At 45.6% G+C, this 22,444-nt stretch overlaps 2 protein-coding genes across 2 annotated transcripts in view; one reads left to right on the top strand and one right to left on the bottom strand.

The window, feature by feature from the left end:
• Window positions 1-22,444, bottom strand: part of LOC128419976 (cytochrome b-c1 complex subunit 6, mitochondrial-like) — a 58,457-nt gene that overhangs the window by 6,562 nt on the left and 29,451 nt on the right. The window lies entirely within an intron of this gene.
• Window positions 137-22,287, top strand: TCTN1 (tectonic family member 1). Its single transcript, XM_053401315.1, has 14 exons — window positions 137-631; window positions 2,236-2,356; window positions 5,559-5,689; window positions 9,348-9,517; window positions 9,808-9,895; window positions 10,452-10,561; window positions 10,850-10,870; window positions 12,022-12,147; window positions 16,065-16,190; window positions 17,074-17,156; window positions 18,226-18,366; window positions 19,815-19,968; window positions 20,229-20,354; window positions 21,487-22,287. The coding sequence occupies exons 1-14, from the start codon at window positions 274-276 to the stop codon at window positions 21,628-21,630; spliced, it is 1,899 nt and encodes a 632-aa protein (XP_053257290.1). The 5' UTR covers window positions 137-273; the 3' UTR covers window positions 21,631-22,287.

Below are 22,444 nucleotides of genomic sequence, written 5' to 3'. Positions count from 1 at the left end.
CCAGGGGGTCACGAAGAGGCTGACACGACTAAACGACAACAACATTGGGCCTCAAAGTCGTTGCCACAGCAACAGCCCCATGCTTGTATTTCCTTCCCATGATGCCTCGGGGTCGGCGCTGTTCTACACGAAGCGATTGCAGGAGCCGCCGCCGGCTTCAAGTCTGCAGCGGGATTTGGCGATGCTCCCGTCGTGCCTTGCGCCGTCTCCATAGCTACCGCCCGGCGGGCGTCCGCCGTTGCCTAGGCCGCGGCGGGCTCACCGGGAGGCGGGATGGGCCCCGGGTCGCCGCTGGGGTTCTTCCCGAGGCTTCTCGCGGCCTGCCTTCTATTGCCGCTCTCCTCGTCCACGGAAGCGTCAACGAGCGCGGCCACCTCGGAGCCCCCGACCGGCTGGGATGAGGCCACGTCGGGGGGCCCGACAGCGGGTACCCCGCCTTACCCGACCCCTAGTCCCAGCCAGGCCTCCTCTAGTCCGGGCCCCGCCAGCAGCCCTGCGTGGACCTCCGACCCGGGCCCCGCCAGCAGCAAGCCCAGTCCGACAGACGCGGCGGGGGTGCCCGTCCCTTCGGAGCTGCCGGACCCTGGAACGACTCCCCGACCTGGTCCGTGGCCCGCGCCTGTGACCGACGGTGAGCCCCCAGCCCCGCCATGAGCGATCTGGGGAGGGTAGGAAAGGGAAGAGGCGGTAGGCCCGGCGGCTAAATGGAGCCTCCAGATACAGGGGGAGTCTACCTCGGAACCACAGCGCAGGCGCAACAGAGGGGCGTCTCTACCTGCCCAGTTTCCTGGAGGTCTCCGTCGTAGTCGCTGTTCAAAGTAGGATGCGGAGCAGTGCGGACTTCTGGCCCCGTCAGTGGTGCAAGTTCTGATGTTCTTATACACGTGTATTTTTTTCAATTTTTTAAAATCAATTTTCCAAAAATTTTTAAACAAACAAACGTAAATTTCAACTGTATTTAAACCAATCTTAGTAACATGGTTAAGTGACTTCCTCGAATTCCCCTTGTTGAATTTCAGTGTATATCATTATAACAGTTTTCCAAAACCAATTTTCTCATAAAATTAACTTAATCACTTAACATCTTTTTTTCTTTCTATTTTAACTTCAAACATATTAATCTCTAACATGACCTATCTGGTATTTGCAAGTTTTTCCAATTAAATTATCTTAACATATTTAACTAAATAGTCTTTGAATTTCATCCATTCCTTCTGGTACTCCTCTTCCTCCTGGTCGCGGACTCTTCCAGTCAGGTCGGCTAGCTCCGAAAAATCCATCATCTTCATCTGCCATTCCTCCACTATAGGGACTCCTTGTGTTTTCCAATTCTTAGCTAACAAAATTCTTGCTGCAGTTGTGGCATACAAAAACAGTTTAACATCTTTCTTGGGCAATTCTAAACCTGTTTAGAAGAAAGGCCTCTGGTTTCTTAATAGATATATATTTCAACATTTTTTTCAATTCATTATAAATCTTCTCCCAGAAGTCTTTCACCTTGGGCCAGGTCCACCACATATGATAAAAGGTACCCTCCTTTTCTTTACTTTTCCAGCATAGATTATCACTGTTATGATAGATCTTTGCTAATTTCTTATACACATGTATTGCACAAGTTCAGCCCCTGCTGCTCAGAAGCCACATCGCTCTGCATTTTGATAGGTGTTGGAGGGACATGTGGCAGCAGGTACCTCTTGCAGGTGCATGCAGCTGGCTGCTCTCTGCCACGGATGGAAGGATGAAGAACCAGGTGGACCGTTTGGTTTGCTCTGGAGAGCTCCTCTCAGTGCGGATGAGCAGCACAGCAGATTATGCAGAGCTGTTTTAAAATTAGATACCATAAAACAAGCCCATTGGAAACCAAAAGCATTAAAAATCTTTAAAACAACGGGGATGCAGCCAGCTAAGTCATAATTAGGTCAAGTTCATTTATTTAAGTGTGACCCTATTTCAGTATCGCCATTTCAGTATTTCTGCCCCCTTATTGTACATTCATATAAACACAAATTACTAGTATTAAAATGCACACAGTAAGCTGCATGAATATGGAGAAGAAGACTTTGAGAGACTATGCATGAAAGCAAGTCTTCTTTAAGCCTTCTGGTTTTGTGGCTCTGTATATAATAGAAGAAAGAAGTTGGGCCATATCCAGTATTGCGTCTGGAAGAGGGACTTCCTTGCCCCCCCACAAGGTTTAACATTCAGTACTATTTGTCAAAACCTGTTTGTTTTCAGTGGCCAAGTTGTGTGTCTGTGACCTCCTGGTGGACCAGTGTGATGTAAATTGTTGCTGTGACCCCATATGCACTGCTGCAGATTTCAGCCTCTTCACTATGTGTTCAGTTCCTGTTGTCACGTAAGTGCTTGCACATGCATCATGGCTTGAAATATAAAGATGCAACTTTGAACAGATTCATAAGTTCAAGAAGGGTCTGTGCTGCAGTACAATCTCAGAATATCTATATGTCTGCCTAAAAACCAGTCTGTAAACCCAGTGCAGTGCAGCTTCTGAGCGGAATGGAAAGAAGAGCTGGTTCAAATATGCAGCTTTGAACATGGCTTGTAGCACTGTACCACCCCAAAATACTTGGGGGGAGGTGATTTCTCTGGAAGCTTCCCCACATCAGAATGTGCATGAATGTGAAAGGTCAGCACATCAGTCTCTCTGATGGATGAGCGTTCCATATACAGTGGTTTTGAAATGGAGATGTGTCCCTCTGAGTATTCTGACGTGGTACAGCCCCATAAAAGTAAGAGGCTACATGTTTGAATTGACACCCACCCCCACTTTCCATTCAGGAACTTTTATTTTAATAGTATTCATATAAAATACTTTTGGTTTAGTTTAGATATTAAGAAATGGTGCTTGAGACAGAAAATACGGATTTTGTATATCTGTTGGGCTGAAATATTTTTCTCATTGTCTGTTTAAAAATCTCTGGGGGCCTTTTTCAGCTGAAGAGCAGAGTAAAAAATATTTAAATCAGAAGAAAGCTTTTTTCCCTGGGGTATTTATTAACAGGGCTGTGTTGAAAAGGAAAAGCCATTTTTCACAAGAAGGCAATCCAGGCTATTGGCTAAGAGGAGTAGATTATAGAAACTGAGCAAGTAGAGCTGAGTTTGCTCACATACGTTAATGTTGCCAAACTTCTACTAGCCAAGAAAAGAACTATCTTGCCCTTCTCAACCCCTTTTCTGACTTCTAGGATGTTGCTGACCGTTACCCACAGTTTTTCAAGCTAGCCTTGCAGGTGTTAAAGCCACAAACTCACTGTAAGGTGCCAAATGTAAGATGATGTTCTCTGAATATGCCGAGTTGTGCATTTCTGATATGTGATCAATTGCACAAAATCCAGCACAAAATTCCTGGCTTTGATATCCCAGAATTAATTAAAAAGAAGTGTTGCAATGCTTTTCATATCTCCATACCGGAAGGATAATTCTCTACCCATCGAGGGATCTTTTGTAAGGATGCATTTATGTATACAGCATGTGCTATTCATGTCCCACTGCTGCCCCCGCTCTGTCTTATTAAAGCACCACATATTATGCATGGGGAGCTTTGCTCTGGTTTTCTTTCTCTAGGCAATCTAGCTGCTTTCCTCTTAACAGCTGTTTATGCCTCTGGTATTTTTGTATGTTGTGAATGAGACAACCAAATAAAGCCAGGCTGGTTGGTGGTATTTTTGTTGAATACAAATATGCCAGCAAGTTTTTATTGCAGCATTCAGGGCTTGAAACACCAGTTTTGTTCACTTTTTTTTTTTTTTTAAGAAGAAGATTGCTTGAAATAACTGTGAATTCTGGGGACAAAAGGCCACCCTTATCAAACTATTCCCTTCTCTATACATCAGCCCAATCTCACTGTGAGGGCTTATTTCCAGCTCTGTGGGAAATGAATCACCCCATCACTGGGATTGATGCTTGCCATTGTTCTGGCCCACATTGCTGATTGCCACCCACGTTCAGGTACTTTCAGAGCTCTTAGAGACAGCAAAGCGAAAGTGTATTGAATTTTAGATGAATTTTCTGTTATGAAAAGAAATGTGGCCTTGCCAGTAGAGAGGCAAATCACATGTGCTTATGTTCTGTGCTGTTCCCTCTGGAAAGTGCTGCTAAAATGTCAGGCATTGTACGCAAACACGTCCTTGCATTGACATTCTTCTTACCGATAATCACTTATTAACAATAAATACAAGTTGGAACTAAGGAAAAATTAGAAACTTAAGCTTAAAACAAACGATAGAGGTGGCGGTTGAAGCCGCTACAGGGGAGCTGACCTATAATGTGCTCTCAATGTTTCTGTTAAACTCTTCAGAGGCTCAGCCCCATTCTCATTGGTCATAGCAGTAATCACATGTATCAGGTGAGACAAAAGATTGACTCAAGCCTATGTGACTGAGCCAGGATTTGAATCTAGCCCTCAGCAGAGTAGGGCTGGGCAATATCAGCTTTTGAACATTGCAATGTATCACCAGCCAAACATCTCAATATGATGTTGAAAAGTGGAGGGAGGAAAAAGCTGCATTGGCCCAGGCCCCGTGAGACACTGGGGTGAAACCGCCTCCGCTCTCTCTTCACACACCTGCCTTTTGGGTGGCAGAAAAAATGGGATCAGAAATTCTCCACAGAGACAACTAAGGTCCCTGCAGTTTGTTCCAGTTTGGCTTCTGCTGCTGTTCAGAGGTGGCCACGCATTTATACTTCTAGTAAATAGAAAGCTTTCCTTTGTCTCATACAGGAAACCATTCATTACTTTTAACAGTTTTATTTTCATAGGGCTAAAAAGGAATTGTTCGGTGATTTATTTGTAGCTTCACCAGCCCCCGGGGGGTCCACACGCTTCCTCTGGGCGACTCCCTTCTCCCGGGGCTCCTCCGATTTCAGCAGAGTGTAAACACAGCGGAACAGAAGCAGTTTCCGTGTGTGTGCGTAATAAATCAGGCTTAACGCACGGTGTCTTCTTATCTTACTTTAAGTCTTTATTCCCGTAGCAAAACAAACATCATAACTTTCCCGGTGACAAAGCGCACATCTTTGTTCCTCTCACGCAACGGAGCAAACACACACAGAGAGAGACACAGTAAAAACGCTCCCCTCAGTATTCTAAACCACGCCTCAGAATGTGAGACGTCACTCAGAACTTCTTAACCCTGTGAGTTCTGATTCTCTCCACAGGAATATACATATATAAACAGATAACATCACTCCAAAGGAAGGTTGCAGCTTGAAAATCTATTGAACAATATCTAATATTCCTTGTTAAACTCCTTTGTATGATTTGATATTGTTGCATGATATCAGTAAGGGTCTCCAGCTGTTTTAGATCCTTTTCCCAGAATCCTTTGCAATGAATTATCTTTATCATTTATATGCCTTGTTTTTAGTTTCTGAGGCTTGAGTGGTGAGCTATAATCGCACGTGGTTGCTGCAGTGTTATGTCTGGTGCCAAAAGCATTCTGGGGGCTGTTCCTGCCCTGCGTAATAAGGATGTCTTATGTGAAAAGAGGTTTGTTTGGTTTTTTTAGCTTTAATTTTTATGTTTGTTTCCCCTGCAGAGGTGACAGGCATCTCTGCTGGCAGCAAGAAGCTCTCTATTCAATAGATCCAACAGCGCATCCTCCAGAGAGGATCTTTCAATTAGCCGACAAGGTCAACCCCAGCATTTTCTGTATTCAGTCCACCAACAGTAAGTAGAGCCAAGTCGGGCATGAACCTCTTGTCTGGTTGATTCTTCAAAGGCCTTGTGTTGAGGGTTGAGATGAAGAGAGAAAGAAGAAGCCTGTCATCTGTGTGTGTGTGTGTGTGCGCGCGCGCACGCACGCACACACGGAGAGAGGATGAAAGGGAGACATACAATGTGCCACTCACTAATCTCCAACTTCATACTTTCTCTGTGGAATTCCCTTGCCAGCAATACAGTCATTTTGTCGCAGTGTGTCAGAACTTCCTTCAAGACACTTTAAAGCGTATAGTTGGCTCTTGCTTAGTCTGCTCTGTTTGTCTTTAGTTGCCTCTGTGTATTGTTGTTGTTTAGTCGTTTAGTCGTGTCCGACTCTTCGTGACCCCATGGACCAGAGCACGCCAGGCACCTCTGTCCTCCACTACCTCCCGCAGTTTGGTCAGACTCATGTTTGTGGCTTCGAGAACACTATCCAACCATCTCATCCTCTGTCGCCCCCTTCTCCTTGTGCCCTCCATCTTTCCCAGCATCAGTGTCTTCTCCAGGGAGTCTTCTCTTCTCATGAGGTGGCCAAAGTACTGGAGCCTCAGCTTCACGATCTGTCCTTCCAGTGAGCACTCAGGGCTGATTTCATTAAGAATGGATGCGTTTGATCTTCTTGCAGTCCATGGGACTCTCAAGAGTCTTCTCCAGCACCATAATTCAAACGCATCAATTCTTCGGCGATCAGCCTTCTTTATGGTCCAGCTCTCACTTCCATACATCACTACTGGGAAAACCATGGCTTTAACTATACGGACCTTTGTTGGCAAGGTGACGTCTCTACTTCTCAAGATGCTGTCTAGGCCTGTCATTGCCCTTCTCCCAAGAAGCAGGCGTCTTTTAATTTCGTGGCTGCTGTCACCATCTGCAGTGATCATGGAGCCCAAGAAAGTAAAATCTCTCACTGCCTCCATTTCTTCCCCTTCTATTTGCCAGGAGGTGATGGGACCAGTGGCCATGATCTTCGTTTTTTTGATGTTGAGCCTCAGACCATATTTTGCGCTCTCCTCTTTCACCCTCATTAAAAGGTTCTTTAATTCCTCCTCACTTTCTGCCATCAAGGTTGTGTCATCTGCATATCTGAGGTTGTTGATATTTCTTCCGGCAATCTTAATTCCAGCTTGGGATTCATCCAGCCCAGCCTTTCGCATGATGTATTCTGCGTATAAATTAAATAAGCAGGGAGACAAAATACAGCCTTGTCGTACGCCTTTCCCAATTTTGAACCAATCAGTTGTTCCATATCCAGTTCTAACTGTAGCTTCTTGTCCCACATAGAGATTTCTCAGGAGACAGATGAGGTGATCAGGCACTCCCATTTCTTTAAGAACTTGCCATAGTTTGCTGTGGTCGACACAGTCAAAGGCTTTTGCATAGTCAATGAAGCAGAAGTAGATGTCTTTCTGGAACTCTCTAGCTTTCTCCATAATCCAGCGCATGTTTGCAATTTGGTCTCTGGTTCCTCTGCCTCTTCTAAATCCAGCTTGCACTTCTGGGAGTTCTCGATCCACATACTGTTTGAGCCTTCCTTGTAGAATTTTAAGCATAACCTTGCTAGCGTGTGAAATGAGTGCAATTGTGCGGTAGTTGGAGCATTCTTTGGCACTGCCCTTCTTTGGGATTGGGATGTAGACTGATCTTCTCCAATCTTCTGGCCACTGCTGAGTTTTCCAAATTTGCTGGCATATTGAGTGTAGCACCTTAACAGCATCATCTTTTAAAATTTTAAATAGTTCAGCTGGAATACCATCACTTCCACTGGCCTTGTTATTTGTTCATCTTGTGTGCCCTGCTCAGCGTAGTTCATAGCTTCTCTGAGTTCTTCAAGCCCCTTCGCCACGGCAAGGCAGTGATCCATGAAGGGGCCTCTGTGTATTATGGCAATGTTATTTTACTGTTTTATATTTTTGCCCCTATAATTATCCCAATTATTTTATTATATCCTGCCTTTCAAGATACAAATCCTTCAAAAGTAGCCTTACAGAAAGTGGTAAACTACTTGCCAAAAAGCACCCCCCCAATACTTCTTGCTTCTTGCAAACTGCCTTCAGTATGTAAATGAAGGGTGCTTTAAAAATCTTTTTAAAGTGTTTGTTGTTTGTTTGTTTTTTATTTGTGTTATTTTTGTTGAAAAATTGAGAAAAAAATACTTTAAATAATAAAATAAGTATTTCATTAATACAGTTGATTTACTTTAGAGGGATTTATAGCAGGGTTGGGAAACTAGCCCTCCAGATGCTTCTGGACTTCAGCTTTCATGACTATTGGCTGTGCTGTCTGGAGCTTATGGGTCAGTGTCTAGCAGCTGTTTGGAAGGCCACAGGTCCCCACCCCTGTTCTGTAGGGTGATACCCAACATAAATTTACTTGATTTCAATGTGTCAACTCTTGAGTATGACTGACATCTGAATATCGCCCCATCCTGAAGACTTGAAGTTGGTAACAAAAGCTAAAAGCAGCCAAATACACCTGGGTATATTTCATTGGTTTCTGCTCTAGTCTTCCAGCCCCTGTTAACATGTCTACTGGACATCGCTATTCCTGCTCTCTGTACATTTATAGGAATCGGGTGCACCAGCTCCTGTGGGCCAAGATATCTTGGGCCTCCTCAGTGTTGACGGGGCCTTCATGCCGGCGTGTTCCTTTGACGATCACCAGAGCGCCTTCCTCAAAGGTGTGCTGGCGATCTCCGCCAGGGAGCCGGTTCGCCCTGGCACATCCTTTTGATGATCACCAGGGCTCCATCTGGGAAGGTGTGCTAGTGATCTCTGCCAGGGACGTGGTGGGGTGAAGTGTCTTCTCCCTGGTGCATCCTTTTCATTATCACTAAGGCGCCTTCCGCACTAAAGCGCTTCGGCAGAGGGGGAGGAGGCGGCCTTGCTGAGGCAGCCTCAGTCTCATGGCAGTGAACAAATAATAATAATTTATTATTTATACCCCGCCCATCTGGCTGAGTCTCCCCAGCCACTCTGGGCGGCTCCCAATCAAGTGTTAAAAACAGTACAGTGTTAAATATTAAAAACTTCCCTGAACAGGGCTGCCTTCAGATGTCTTTTAAAGAGAAGATAGCTGCTTATTTCATTCACATCTGAAGGGAGGGTGTTCCACAGGGCAGGCGCCACTACTGAAAAGGCCCTCTGTCTGGTTCCATGTAACCTCACTTCTCGCAATGAGGGAACTGCCAGAAGGCCCTCGGTGCTGGATCTCAGTGTCCGGGCTGAACGATGGGGGTGGACACGCTCCCCCAAGGAAGTGGGCAGTTGGGGGATGGCGGGCCAAGTCAGCCTGGTTGGGTTGGGGTGGCACGCACATGACGTCATGCATGCACAATGCCCCCCCCCAAAATGTTGGGTGCAACTCAGCACCTCTGATAGGCGTAGACAATTTTCTTCCCCTTATGGGTTGGTCCATAGCATGGTCTCAATGGCCATTCACACATGCTCTTAAAGCAGTCTCTACCCTGTTTCCAACCTTGTTACCCCAATATGTGTTGGCATTTTTCCTGTACAATCCCAGACTTGGGAAGAACTTCCATGAGTCCCAAAAGTTCAGTAAAAATAAACTCCAAAATTCAGTTAAATGTACTACATTGAAGCGCTTTTTCTTCTCTACCCAGCCCCAGACAAAGCTGCCTTATCGTTCCAAGCCCCAGAAATACCTACTATGCACAATTTTGATAGGTTGCTTGAAGAATTTGGCGACAATACCTTTGGTATTGAAAGCAACCTTGCACTGGAGGATGAGTTGGACACCCGGCAGGCTACAAGTACAAACAGTACCAGCAAGTACAAGGTAAAGTGGGGAGGTACATGTGTACACCCATTTTGTCAATTATTTATTCAAAGAAAGCTCTCTAACCAGACTTTCAGAGTGGCTTACATATCAGTGAAAATAGCACAGTTTCTTCTTAGGCTTGCAGTCTAAAAAGACACAGCATCTGAGGAAAAGGGATGTGGAGGGAAAGGGGAAAGCGAGCAAACTCAAGCACCATATCCTTAATGTCCCAAGGTTCTTAGCATTACCAGCTGGGAAGGGAGGTGGTTATAGTTCAAAATAAAACCGCCTGTGTTTTTTGTTGACAGTATAACGATCCCATACAGACATCAGATGGGTTTCTAAGTCTCCCTGCTCCACTCTTCCTCGCCTGGTGTACCCACAGTAACCCTGCAGGTCAGAGATTATGTGCTGTCCTTTCCTGGCTCTTTCTACCCTCCTGTTTGGGCTTTATCTGAACAACAAATATTGCTTAATTTTGTAAATATGTAACCTGACTTTCCACCAGATGGCGCTCAAGGTAGCTAACAAGTATTTTTATTTATTATTTATTAAATTTGTATACTTCCCTTCCTCTGAAGATCACAGGTTGTTTCACAACAAATAATATCATTATTACCACTACTAATATATCATATTGCTTAATAATGTTGTTTCTAAGTATTGTTGCTGCTGTTATTATTCTGCAGTATAATCAATTAAATTGCAGTAAAATGTCAAATAAAAAGCATAAAAGCAAGACAGGTTAAACAGCAGTAAAACCAGGAGAGCAATTACTGAATCTCTGTGCCCATCGCAACATACTTACAGGCCAGCATGTCTAAACAAAAAGGTCCCTGTCCGCTGGCAAAACGTTTTAGTGGTTTTGTTTGACCGCCGATGTGCAGTTGGATTTATTAGTAGCCTGAAAAAATATTTTTGGCACTTCTCTTGTATTTTGTGGTTTCTCCAGGGTTTCTTGTGAACCAGGCAGTGAAATGCAACACGATGATCACGGGAGATGCATGCACCACCCTGCCAGGCCTCAGCATGCAGTTCTACACCAGTCCTAGTATTTTGGCTGTAGGTGATTATTTTGGGAACCAGCCAGAGGGTGGAATTTTGCATGTAACAAACTGAGGGGTGGGGTAGGAAATCAGGATGGCACATGTATTTGCTTTTTATTCAGAAATAAAAGTAAGCACCATTTGTAGTGGCAGCTATAACTTATGTTTGCAGGACCCCCAGTTTTCTAACAAGAATTGAATTTTATTAGTGGAGGATTCTGGGATGGAGGTTTAATTGCTTGTCACTTTTGCAAAAGCTAATGCAGCTGTGTCTAAAATGCTTCTTCTTTATTATTCCCGCTAGGCACCAGAGTCAAGACTTGTGGTAAGTGTCTCTTTATTCTGTTTGAGAGATTTGCTGTTTATATGTGGGCACTTTGTATTGGCTATAGTCTCTTACTACACTGATGCTACAATCAAGGCTTAATTGCCTCCAAATTGACCTTCCAATTAAGTGGGGCTCTGAGTCAGCCGCCATACCAATGTTGTTGTTGTTGTTGTTGTTGTTTAGTTGTTTAGTCATTTCCGACTCTTCGTGACCCCCTGAACCAGAGCACGCCAGGCACTTCTGTCTTCCACTGCCTCCCGCACTTTGGTCAGACTCATGTTTGTAGCTTCGAGAACACTGTCCAACCATCTCGTCCTCTGTCGTCCCCTTCTCCTTGTGCCCTCCATCTTTCCCACCATCAGGGTCTTTTCCAGGGAGTCTTCTGTTCTCATGAGGTGGCCAAAGTATTGGAGCCTCAGCTTCACGATCTGTCCTTCCAGTGAGCACTCAGAGCTAATTTCCTTAAGAATGGATACCAATGGTGAGGGGTCTACAATTGTTGGTTGGCTGGGCCAAAAACCTGAAGACACCAGGCCCTCTCCTCCCCTTTCCTTTTCACAATTGCATTCAACACCCCCTCCTGGTCTTTTCTGGAGGAAGGTGCTAGCAAAGTGCATGCTGGGTTGGTGGGAGGGTTGCTGTTTAAAAGTGCCCTGAGCACCTTTGTAAAATGATGATTACTCTCTCCCCATGCTGATCTTTCTGAAGAGGAGGGCCATCACAGAGAGGAGGAGCATAGCTTCAAGTAGTGACATCCAAGCCTCTTCCTCCTCCTCATCCCTGTCCTTTTCCAAGGGGCCAGCAGGGAGGGGAGTGCTGGCTTAAATCTTCTTGGATAAAAGGCGCTCAAGCCTTCCCTTCTCTACTTACTCCTCTAAATGTTCCTAAGGTTGTGCATGTGTTTTTGTTCCCCTCGGCATTTTTTGGATTTGTTTTCTTTCCTTCCAGTACATCAGAGCTTTCCAAGCTTTCTCCCACGGAAGCTCTGTGCGTCAGTTTCTCAGCCATGCAAATGTGCTTTTCAGAGGCTACTCCCCTTGATAAAGCGCTGAGAAGCTTAGTGAATGTGCCAAGTTCTCGTTGCCTGGTTTGTGCGCAAGATTGCAGCCAGCTGGATTTGTTGAGGCTGCTCTGTTGTATTTTTACAGGTGAACGTCACCATCCAGTCCATAACCGTGCAGAGTCCGGAGGGGCTGCGCACGCGTCTGAAGAACACTGATGCTCTGATTCTCCCCACATTAAATGGTCAGTCATGCAGTAACGTGGTTCTGGAGGTAAGTGTGCAGTTAGCATTTCAACTCAGCATTTCTTGAAAAGACAGGAGAAGAGGCTTGTACAGTGGTACCTTGGGTTAAGTACTTAATTCGTTCCGGAGGTCCATTCTTAACCTGAAACTGTTCTTAACCTGAAGCACCACTTTAGCTAATGGGGCCTCCTGCTGCTGCCATGCTGCCGGAGCACGATTTCTGTTCTCTTCCTGAAGCAAAGTTCTTAACCTGAGGTACTATTTCTGGGTTAGCGGAGTCTGTAACCTGAAGTGTATGTAACCTGAAGCATATGTAACCCGAGGTACCACTGTACTCCATTCTGGAAACCAGGTGACATGTAGAACTGTAATAATAATAATGATAACAATAATAAAAATTTATTATTTATACCCCGCCCATCTGGCTGGGTTTCCCCAGCCACTCTGGGTGGCTTCCAACTGAATATTAAAAACAGTACAGCATCAGACATTAAAAACTTCCCTAAAGAGGGCTGCCTTCAGTTGTCTTTTTAAAGTAAAATAGTTGTTTATTGCTTTGACATCTGCTGGGAGGGCGTTCCACAGGGCAGGCGCCACTACCGAGAAAGCCCTCTGCCTGGTTCCCTGTAGCCTCACTTCTCGCAATGAGGGAACCGCCAGAAGGCCCTCGGTGCTGGATCTCAGTGTCCGGGCTGAACGATGGGGGTGGAGACACTCCTTCAGGTATACAGGACCGAGGCTGTTTAGGGCTTTAAAGGTCAGCACCAACACTTTGAATTGTGCTCGGAAACGTACTGGGAGCCAATGCAGATCTCTCAGAACCGGTGTTATGTGGTCCCGGCAGCCACTCCCAGTCACCAGTCTAGCTGCCGCATTCTGGATTAATTGCAGTTTCCGGGTCACCTTCAAAGGTAGCCCCACATAGAGCGCATTGCAGTAGTGCAAGCGGGAGATAACTAGAGCATGCACCACTCTGGCAAGACAGTCCATGGGCAGGTAGGGTCTTAGCCTGCGTACCAGATGGAGCTGGTAGACAGCTGCCCTGGACACAGAATTAACCTGTGCCTCCATGGACAGCTGTGAGTCCAAAATGACTCCCAGGCTGCGTACCTGGCTCTTCAGGGGCACAGTTACCCCATTCAGGACCAGGAAATCCCCCACCCCCGCCCGCCCCCTGTCCCCCCAAAACAGTACTTCTGTCTTGTCAGGATTCAATCCCAGTCTGTTAGCCACCATCCATCCTCCAACTGTAAACAAACTTCATCAAAATAAAAAGCTGGACCATGCAGACAAGTGGTCTGTTCTATTCCTTTTGGTCAACCCTTCTGACTTGCATTGAAATATAGCTGCTTAACTCCCCCTGCCCTCTAGATTTCCAGTTATGAACATAAAATAGCACTTTGCCAGCAGGCGTGAAGAGCTGGTTCTGCTGGACCCATTTTGCTCAAAGGATCAGAAACCAAAGGACTCTCTGTTACGTCTAGAGCAGACTCTGCAAAGGCTGCTCAGGAGAGTTCTCCCAGGAAACTCAGACAGTGCCTTCATTCATTCATGCTGCATTTTCCCACTGGATTATGCCCAAGGCAACTGATAACAACACTGGATGAACAATAGTAACAGTTAAAAACATAATATAAACCATCAAGCCCATTGTAAAATCCTACCTCATGGTGAAGCACTTTCAACTCAGCTGTGGAAAAAGCCTAATAACCACGTGGAACTGAGTTTGCTTGGTTTTCATCCCTTGTTACCCTGCCCTACTTTGTTTTCTAAAAAAACTTCTATCCCTCATATTTTCAAATAAGAATTTAATACTGCTTGCAGCTACAAAAAAGGAGCATAAAAGCAAAACAGTACATAAAATCAACATCACAATAATGCAACCGTTAGAATATAAAGCAGAAATTTCAGCAAGCAGCCATCTTTCTCCCTCTGGGTTCCCTACCCCACATCAATATTTGGATTGTATGGGACAAGGACCTGTATTTTGCTTCTGTTACATGATGAGGTGAAATGTATGCCCAGGACACTATATATATATTTTTTAATAAAGATATTTATTAAGTTTCCAATTTTGTACAAACAAAAAGCAAAAAGAAAAAGAAAAAAGATATACAGTTCTCAATACGTAATTTTCAATGACATATTTCCCTGACCTCCTCATACCTCCCCTTCTTGTATTCCAATTCAAATTATTTACTCAGCAAATCCTTATCTCAAAACATTACAGCTGAAAACCCCTTAATTTCAATCCAACATCATTCAACATTCTTTAATTTTACAATATTTCTGTAAATAGTCCTTAAATTTCTTCCAATCTTCTTCCGCCGACTCTTCTCCCTGGTCACGGATTCTGCCAGTCATTTCTGCCAATCCCATGCAGTCAATCATCTTCATCTGCCATTCTTCCAGAGTGGGTAGAACTTGTGTCTTCCAGTACTTTGCAATAAGTATTCTTACTGCTGTTGTAGCATACATAAAGAAAGTTCTATCCTTTTTTGACACCAACTGGCCGACCATACCCAAGAGAAAGGCCTCTGGTTTCTTCAAGAAGGTATATTTAAATACCTTTTTCAATTCGTTATAGATCATTTCCCAGAAAGCCTTAATCTTAGGGCACGTCCACCAAAGGTGAAAAAATGTACCTTCATTTTCTTTACATTTCCAACATTTATTATCGGGCAAATGATAGATTTTTGCAAGCTTGACTGGGGTCATGTACCACCTGCCCAGGGCACTATATAAATCGGATGGGCAGTCTTAAGCTTGAGGGCCAAAAGTGGCCCTCCAGGCCACTCCATGTGGCCCTGGGTACTCTACCCAGGCCACACCTCTTACCAGCCCTACTTCATACCCTTGTGTGTCTTTGACCTCTTGATTTCCTGGACGGATCGGAGAGAAACTAGCCTGCTGAACAAAAGTAACATTTGCATTTGTTGCTTTGCTCTCTTGTGTCTCTGCCCTTGCCAACTGGTGTCCTGTGCCTTCCCCTGGAAGGTTGCCCAGATGGCAGTGTGGCCCTTGGTCTGAAAAAAGGTTTCCCATCTCGGATATCTTACCTTGTTACATATAATAAAAATGTAAGGACGTCGCCATACCGCAGTTTGTGTAGCTGCTGAATGATGGTGCTGCAAACTACCGCGTGACAACAGAACAGCAGCATTGGAGAGTGAAGAGGAGAGAGACATGGGCAGGCAAGCAAACAGGTGGGCAGCCCAGGCTAGCCGCTCAGGTGGTGGGTGGCCCAGGCAAGCTGCGGACAGGCTGGTGGAGCTCCCCACCTCACACTGAAGCCCCCTTTTTGGCTTCGGCAGCATTGGAGGCTGAGGAAGAAGGACATGGAGGCAGGAGGGGACTCCAGGCAAACAGCTGAGGAAGTCAGGACAGGTTGTGGCAGCTCCCCAGCAAGTGTCCTGCTCTCCTGTTGCTGCTCTTTGTCTCCTCGCCCTCCTAAATGGTGGTGTCAGCGTGAGGTGGGCAGTATGACATGCGGGGGGGTGGGCAGGATCAAGAGGAGGACGATGGAGAGAGTGTGATTTGGGTAAGTTGTAAGGCATGGGTAGACAGACTAAGGCCCGGGGGCCGGATCCAGCTCAATCGCCTTCTAAATCTGGCTTGCGGATGGTCCAGGAATCAGCGTGTTTTTACATGAGTAGAATGTGTGCTTTAATTTAAAATGCATCTCTGGGTTTTTTGTGGGGCATAGAAATTCGTTCATCCCCCCCCCCAAAATATATAGTCTGGCCCCCCACATGGTCTGAGGGACGGTGGACCGGCCCCCTGCTGAAAAGGTTTGCTGACCCCTGCTGTAAGGGGAGTGGGGGCATGGTTTGGGGGATTGGCAGGGTTGGCGAGTGAAGTCGGCAGAGGTGGCAGCCCTTAGTAAATGATAAAGAGCGGTGGACTTTCCTGTTAGTTAAGCTGCATTTGTTTTTTGTTTTTCAGGCAAGTTACCTTATTACCTTCACAGAGGCAGGTGAAATTGCCAGTGCGGGTGTATCTTTGATCCTGGGGACCATTAACATGATGGCACGTTTTGTATTGCAGTCCTTTGAGATCCGTTTCATTCAGGTAATTTCCCAAATTATTTTTAAGATCCAAAAAGATTTAACAAAACAAAAGTTTAAAAAGGTTACATATTATAATATAACACAAATTCAATTACTGTGGCTGCATTCGTACCATACAATAACCAATCTATGGCTCCTCTGTGCATGGTTAATTTTGCACATTAATTTGTCTAAACATCCATAATCACCTCCTAATATGTTAGTCCTGATGATCATATGATCATTCTAGTTTTTTTATCTTACAGAACTTAACAAACTTTATAATAGCTCAGTCTGTATTTCACCCAACATTGTGTATAGGTTTTGATTACATCTTACACTTTCCCCAGTATCTAATAAATAAACTCCACTTCTCAACAAATCCGTTTTCTTGATATCTTCCTTCTCTGGCCCTTATTAAATTCGTTAATTTAATCATCTTGGTTTAATCAGGCAAGCAATGTCCCAGATTCTTATTAACCCAAGCCTCTATTGACAGATGCTCTGACTTTTTCCAGTCTTGGCAGATAAACCTTTGGGCTGCAGCTTCCCAAAATATTTTTAATAACTTTGTGGGAAGCTGGTTTGTAACAATATTTTAGAGCTGATGGCGGGGCGGGGCACAGCTGTCTTAAAAAAACAAGGATTTCAGTCGCTCAGTGTGTTCCTGTTTTCCTTCAAAGCATAGGTTCTGAAAATCATTTCTACCTGTGTATCTTCTGCATGTACCTGAAGCAACAATGTAATAATAACATGAGCTCCATTATTCAAATGGTTTACTGCTTAGAAAACAGTAATTCAATTTATCTATAATCCTGAAGGAGATTTTTCCTATTAGCTGCTTTGCCACAAATGGTTAATGGAAAATTAAGTGGTATTGTATTTTGTGTCCCCTCCGCACATAGCAAGAAACTCAGCCTGTTCGTCTCAGTGGAAGCCCTGGTTATGTTGTTGGCCTACCAATAAAAGCTGGATTTCGGACTCCTGGATATCCTTTTTTCATGACTTATCACAGCTCTGCAGAACTGTCCCTGCCTGGGAAAAAGTTGCATTTCATAGTGCTCATTTCTTTCAAGGCTGAATCAGTTCTGGATTATTTCTCTGAGAAATTTTAAGTTGTTCAATCCTGAACTGAAGACAGTAGTCCCATACGGGAAAGAATACTATGAAATTAGCAATTTCTAAATTTTCTCCTGGAAACTGGTGCCAGACTGTCAGCACAGAATTTACCGTCTTACTCCAGCACACACAACAGAGCATTGCCAACTATCTTGGCTGTTTTGGTTTGGGGAGTTTTAGTGGGATAATGGCCGAGGGTTTTTCTTTTGGTTTTGCCTGTTTTGCTTTTCTGAACTCACTGAGCTAGAAGAAGCCAAGTCATTTTGTGGGTGATGCTTGGGTTTGGGCAAGCTGTTTAGAAGCTGGAGGGCTAGCAGGGCATGGTGGGGCTTGGGATCTTTGTCCAGCGTGGGTAGGGGGCTGGAGGGGATTCTCCTGCCACCTCTGTATTCTTGCATCTGGCTTTTGGGGGAAGGGGCAGTCAGTAGCTCAATAGCACGGCACATGCTTTGTGCTCAGAAAGTTCCAGGATCAAAGAATGGCCACCACCTGGAGCAAGTAATAATGCTCTGACAAGGCAGTTCAGAGATTTTTTATTATTATTATTATTATTATTATTATTATTATTATTATTATTATTTATACCCCGCCCATCTGGCTGGATTTTCCCAGCCACTCTGGGCAGCTTCCAACAGAACACTAAAATACAATAACCTATTAAACATTAAAAGCTTCCCTAAACAGGGCTGTCTTCAGATGACTTCTAAAAGTCTGGTAGTTGTTCTTCTCTTTGACATCTGGTGGGAGGAAGTTCCACAAGGCGGGTGCCACTACCGAGAAGGCCCTCTGCCTGGTTCCCTGTAACCTCACTTCTCGCAGCGAGGGAACCACCAGAAGGCCCTCGGCGCTGGACCTCAGTGTCCGGGCAGAACGATGGGGGTGGAGACGCTCCTTCAGATTCTGGATGTTGTGCAGTTTCCCCTTGACTCTAAATCTACATCTGGAATTGTTCAGAGCACAAATGAAGCTGGACAGCTTACCCTCATGAAGAGCACACCTGCTCAGGATTGCTTAGCTGTAGAAGGAGTTAGAACCCCAATATTGTTTGGGTACAGCATGCTGTCTGGATGCCAACTACGGTAAGGGCTGAAACCAGTCTTGTGCTTAGACATGCCATATGCCATTTCCTATTCTTAAAAGGTAAAGGGACCCCTGACAGTTAAGTCCAGTCACGAATGACTCTGGGGTTGTGGCGCTCATCTCGCTTTACAGGCCGAGGGAGCTGGCGTTTGTCCGCAGACTTTTTTCCCGGGTCATGTGGCAGCATGACTAAGCTGCTTCTGGCACAATGGAACACTGAAACCAGAGCAGCACACAGAAACACCATTTACCTTCCTGTCGGAGCGGTACCTATTATCCACTTGCACTTTTTGGGGTGCTTTCGAACTGCAAGGTTGGCAGGAGCTGAGACTGAGCAACAGGAGCTCACCCCATCAAAGGGATTCGAACTGCCAACCTTTTGATCAGCAAGCCCAAGGCTCAGTGGTTTAGACCACAGCGCCACCAGCATCCCATTCCTATTCTTCCATGCTTAAGAAATGGTTCATCACAATGTTGGGTTGCAAGGAAAACGCTGGCATCTCACTTAGCAGAGTGGCAGAGTTTCATGCCCCTTGGGTGCCTCCATCTTGAATTTGGGACTTTGCTTCAGCAAACATGGTCTAATACAATTCCTTGACACACACTACTCCCTCCTCCTGCTTTGTCCCTTCCAATACCCTTTGCTTGCGCATTTCTAAAAGAAAGAGAAAAAGAGATCTCTCCTGTAACAATTTCAGATGTGGTAGCTGTAAAGCTGATTTCCAGCACGCCAGGGACAGGCCCGGCAGGCCCATGAGGCAAGGCGAAGCAAATGCTTCAGGTGGCTGGATCCACAGGGGCAGCAAATTGGGTAGCCAAGGAATGCATTGCCCGCCGCTGCTATTGCAGCAACAGCTGCATGCTCTTTGGTGACCAGATCTGCTGCCTCCTCCTCAGTAGCAGCACCCCCCTCAACGCCACATCTTCAGCAGCCTCTTGTTCCTGGTATAGATCTTCAATCACCCCTTCTTCCCTGGTGTGTTTGGGGGAGCCATTTTGTGGTTCGCTTCAGGTACCAAAATGTATTTGGTCAGCCCTGGCCTGTGGGGTAGGCACTTGTCACCCCCTGCTCAAAGTGTCATTCTGGCAAAACTGAGTTGCCAGCCAAGGTTGCATTTCCACTGTTAGGGCAATTGCCAGTTTACTGACCGCAGACCCCCTCTTTGCATTTATGCTAACTTCTTTGAAATGAATGAAACTCACCTTTTGACTCGGGTAGACAAAATGGAGAAATGGGAATGGTGTAAGTGGTTTTCTCCCCCCCCCCCTAAATATACAACCCCGCCTTACATTGCCAGTAGCACCGTCGCATTGATTAGAATAGCCAAATATGGGAATGGCGTGGTTAGACTGCTCCACAAGTAGCCTTTATGTGCTGCTCTTGAAGAGTGGTTCATTAGTTGGTTGCTGTCCAGCACTGTTGACACAGAAATTTCTTTTCTGAAAGCATTACCAAGGATGCGGACTGCAGGCTCTTGGCCCCAGCGCTCCTGAGTGTGCTGAGGGGTCAAAACTTCCCAGACTACGTGGCCTCTTTTGGAAATTCTCTGCCCCAGAATGAACTGGACTGGCTGCAAATTTCTAACAACGTCACCGAACCGGTAAGAGTATGCCCACCCTGCCCTAAGTCAATATGGGTAGCCATGAGGTAATTTTACTACTTTTGGCCCTCTAACTTCTTCACCTGTATTTTAAGTTCCGTCTCAGTCTGGGGAAATGTAATGGCTGCAATCCTGGAGGGTCTTCAGTAGCATAAGTAGGAATGGGGATCCATTTCGGGCAGCTGGAACGAGCCTGAAGTTCTCTCTTTTTTTGCCAATGATGCCTTGTAGCTAGCAAAACGTCTTGTCTCCTTTTTCAGAGCACCTGCGAAATTCCCGTGTCATTTCAAATAGAAGTGAAATGGACTAAATATGGCTCCTTAGTTAACCCCCAGGCGAAAATCGTGAGTCTCACGGCGACGGTGATGACAGCCGTCTTGCCCCAGGTGGGTGGTGATCTCCTGTGATAGAAGGGAGCTCCTCGCATGTGTTTTTAACTAAATTGGCTTTCACATTTGCAAGGTTCCATGTCTGTATATGAGACAGAAGTCTGGCGAATGAAACTGGCTTTTCCCACTCAAAAGGAAATCTTGGCACGTTGAAGGTTCTGTTCACGCTTCCGCTCTAAAGGTGGCATTGAAGTGGTCGCCCCAGCATGCTTGGAAGGAAGCTTTATAGACTCCTGGCGTTCTGTAGGAGGACCTGCTAAGCAGCCGTCCTTTTTAGCTGTGGCGGTGGCTGGAACCCTGCAAGTTCTTTGTGGCTAAAGTGGAAAGAGGGAGGAAGGGACTCTCAGAAATATGGGTGGAATGGAAAAAGAAAGAGAGGGGAAAGAGAGAGGTCCTTCCCAGCAGCCTCTTTTCCCCAGCTGCCACCTCCCCACCTTTGCACTCCAGAAGCCAGCCAGCCAATCATTCGGCACGGGAGAGACACTTCCACCAGCCTGTTTGGGCCTCTTTGCATTGCATGTTTCTTTCATTAGGTGCCTTGAGCTTTTATGTTGGTAAAGTAGGAGAATAAATGTGATTGAACAAGCAGCACAGGACTGCTGCTGAAAGCAACCACTGCCCCCCTCTCCCCGCGGTACAGCTTGCTTTGCCCGCTGGTGCCCATGCCCTGTGTGAGTTCTCCCATGGCCACGTACCCTCGGAGCAGCCAGTGGTGTGGCGCTGGAAGTGGACTCAGGGTAGATTGTACTACCTATTAACAAGGAGCAGGGGCAACAAGATGCAGAGTTGCCATTTTCAGCAGTAGCTCTGTGTTTTATCTCTCCAGCATGCCTGTTGTGTCTTCCTTTCAGTTCTGAAACTAGCTGCTGCTAAACCCCCAATAGCTGGAAAGGAAATGTTTTTGTACTGAGTTGGTGCTCTAAACATGCACAGTCCTGATCTTAAAGCTCTCCTGACCTTGGCTCCTTATCATATATATTCTGCCAGCTAACACTGACACAACAACCTCTTTTATTTTGGAGCTCAGAATTTGACCTGTTCTGCATGATTCATTCTGTGAAGTGAAACTTTTCTTTGGCCTGTCCTAAGCGGAGCCAGGGTGTGGAATGCATCTGCCTGTCTCTTGCAGGTTGACTCAGGAAGCGAACAAACAATCCAGATCTACAGCTCTGCCACTTTTGTTGACGTCTCTGCGCCCGCTGAGCCGGGTTACAAAGCACGACCAACCATCGAAGCCAACTTGCCCTTCGACTTTTTCTTCCCATTTGTTTAGTCGCAGCGTGAACTGCTTCTTCCTTCCTTTTCTCAGAGCGAGAGGGAACCAGGTTTTAAACCACTCTTCCACTGGGATCAAAGATCCCTCCAAAACATTGACTGGCTGCATGTCTGAAAAGGGAGTATGTGGGGAAAGGAGCCCCAACTAAGCCGTGGCAGGGTTGGACTAGAGGAGACAACAGCAGCAACTCCCCTCCATAATCCTGTTTAGCAGTGAGAGAGGGGGGTCCTTCAGCAAATGCAGCTTCCATCATGTGCTGCAGTGGAAGTTTTGTGGAGTACACCTCAGCTCCTGTGCTGTGCCTACCCCCAGGACAGAGCCATTCCGCGCCTCCTCTTGTAATACGTGGGCAGTCACCATCTTTGCAGGGAATCGTAAAAGAAGGAGCTGTGAATCAAGATGGGTATGCTGTGCTTCCTCCTCTCCTGGGAAGCTCCAGTTCCCACCACTGCTGCCCCCCCCCAAACTCACACACTTGGATTGTACTACACACCTTGATATTTCTTCTGAATTTATTTTCCCCATGTTTTCCATTCTTGAGGACTACTAACTCTCCAAAGCCCACTGCATGTTCCTATATTCATTTCCATGGTCCTGCAAGTAGGAAGAGCTTATTGTAAGACATTGCTTTATTTTATTTTATTTTATTTTATTTTATTTTACTTTACTTTACTTTACTTTACTTTACTTTACTTTACTTTACTTTACTTTACTTTACTTTACTTTACTTTACTTAAGGAATTGCTCTGTCAGGCACACCCAGGAATTTGGGGGGGGGGCGTATGGGGGAAAAGGCCACTGACTCACCTGC

The sequence above is a fragment of the Podarcis raffonei genome, chromosome 8, assembly GCF_027172205.1.
Source record: "Podarcis raffonei isolate rPodRaf1 chromosome 8, rPodRaf1.pri, whole genome shotgun sequence".
Taxonomy (NCBI): Eukaryota; Metazoa; Chordata; class Lepidosauria; order Squamata; family Lacertidae; genus Podarcis; species Podarcis raffonei.
This window is presented reverse-complemented; position numbering and strand designations above follow the sequence as displayed.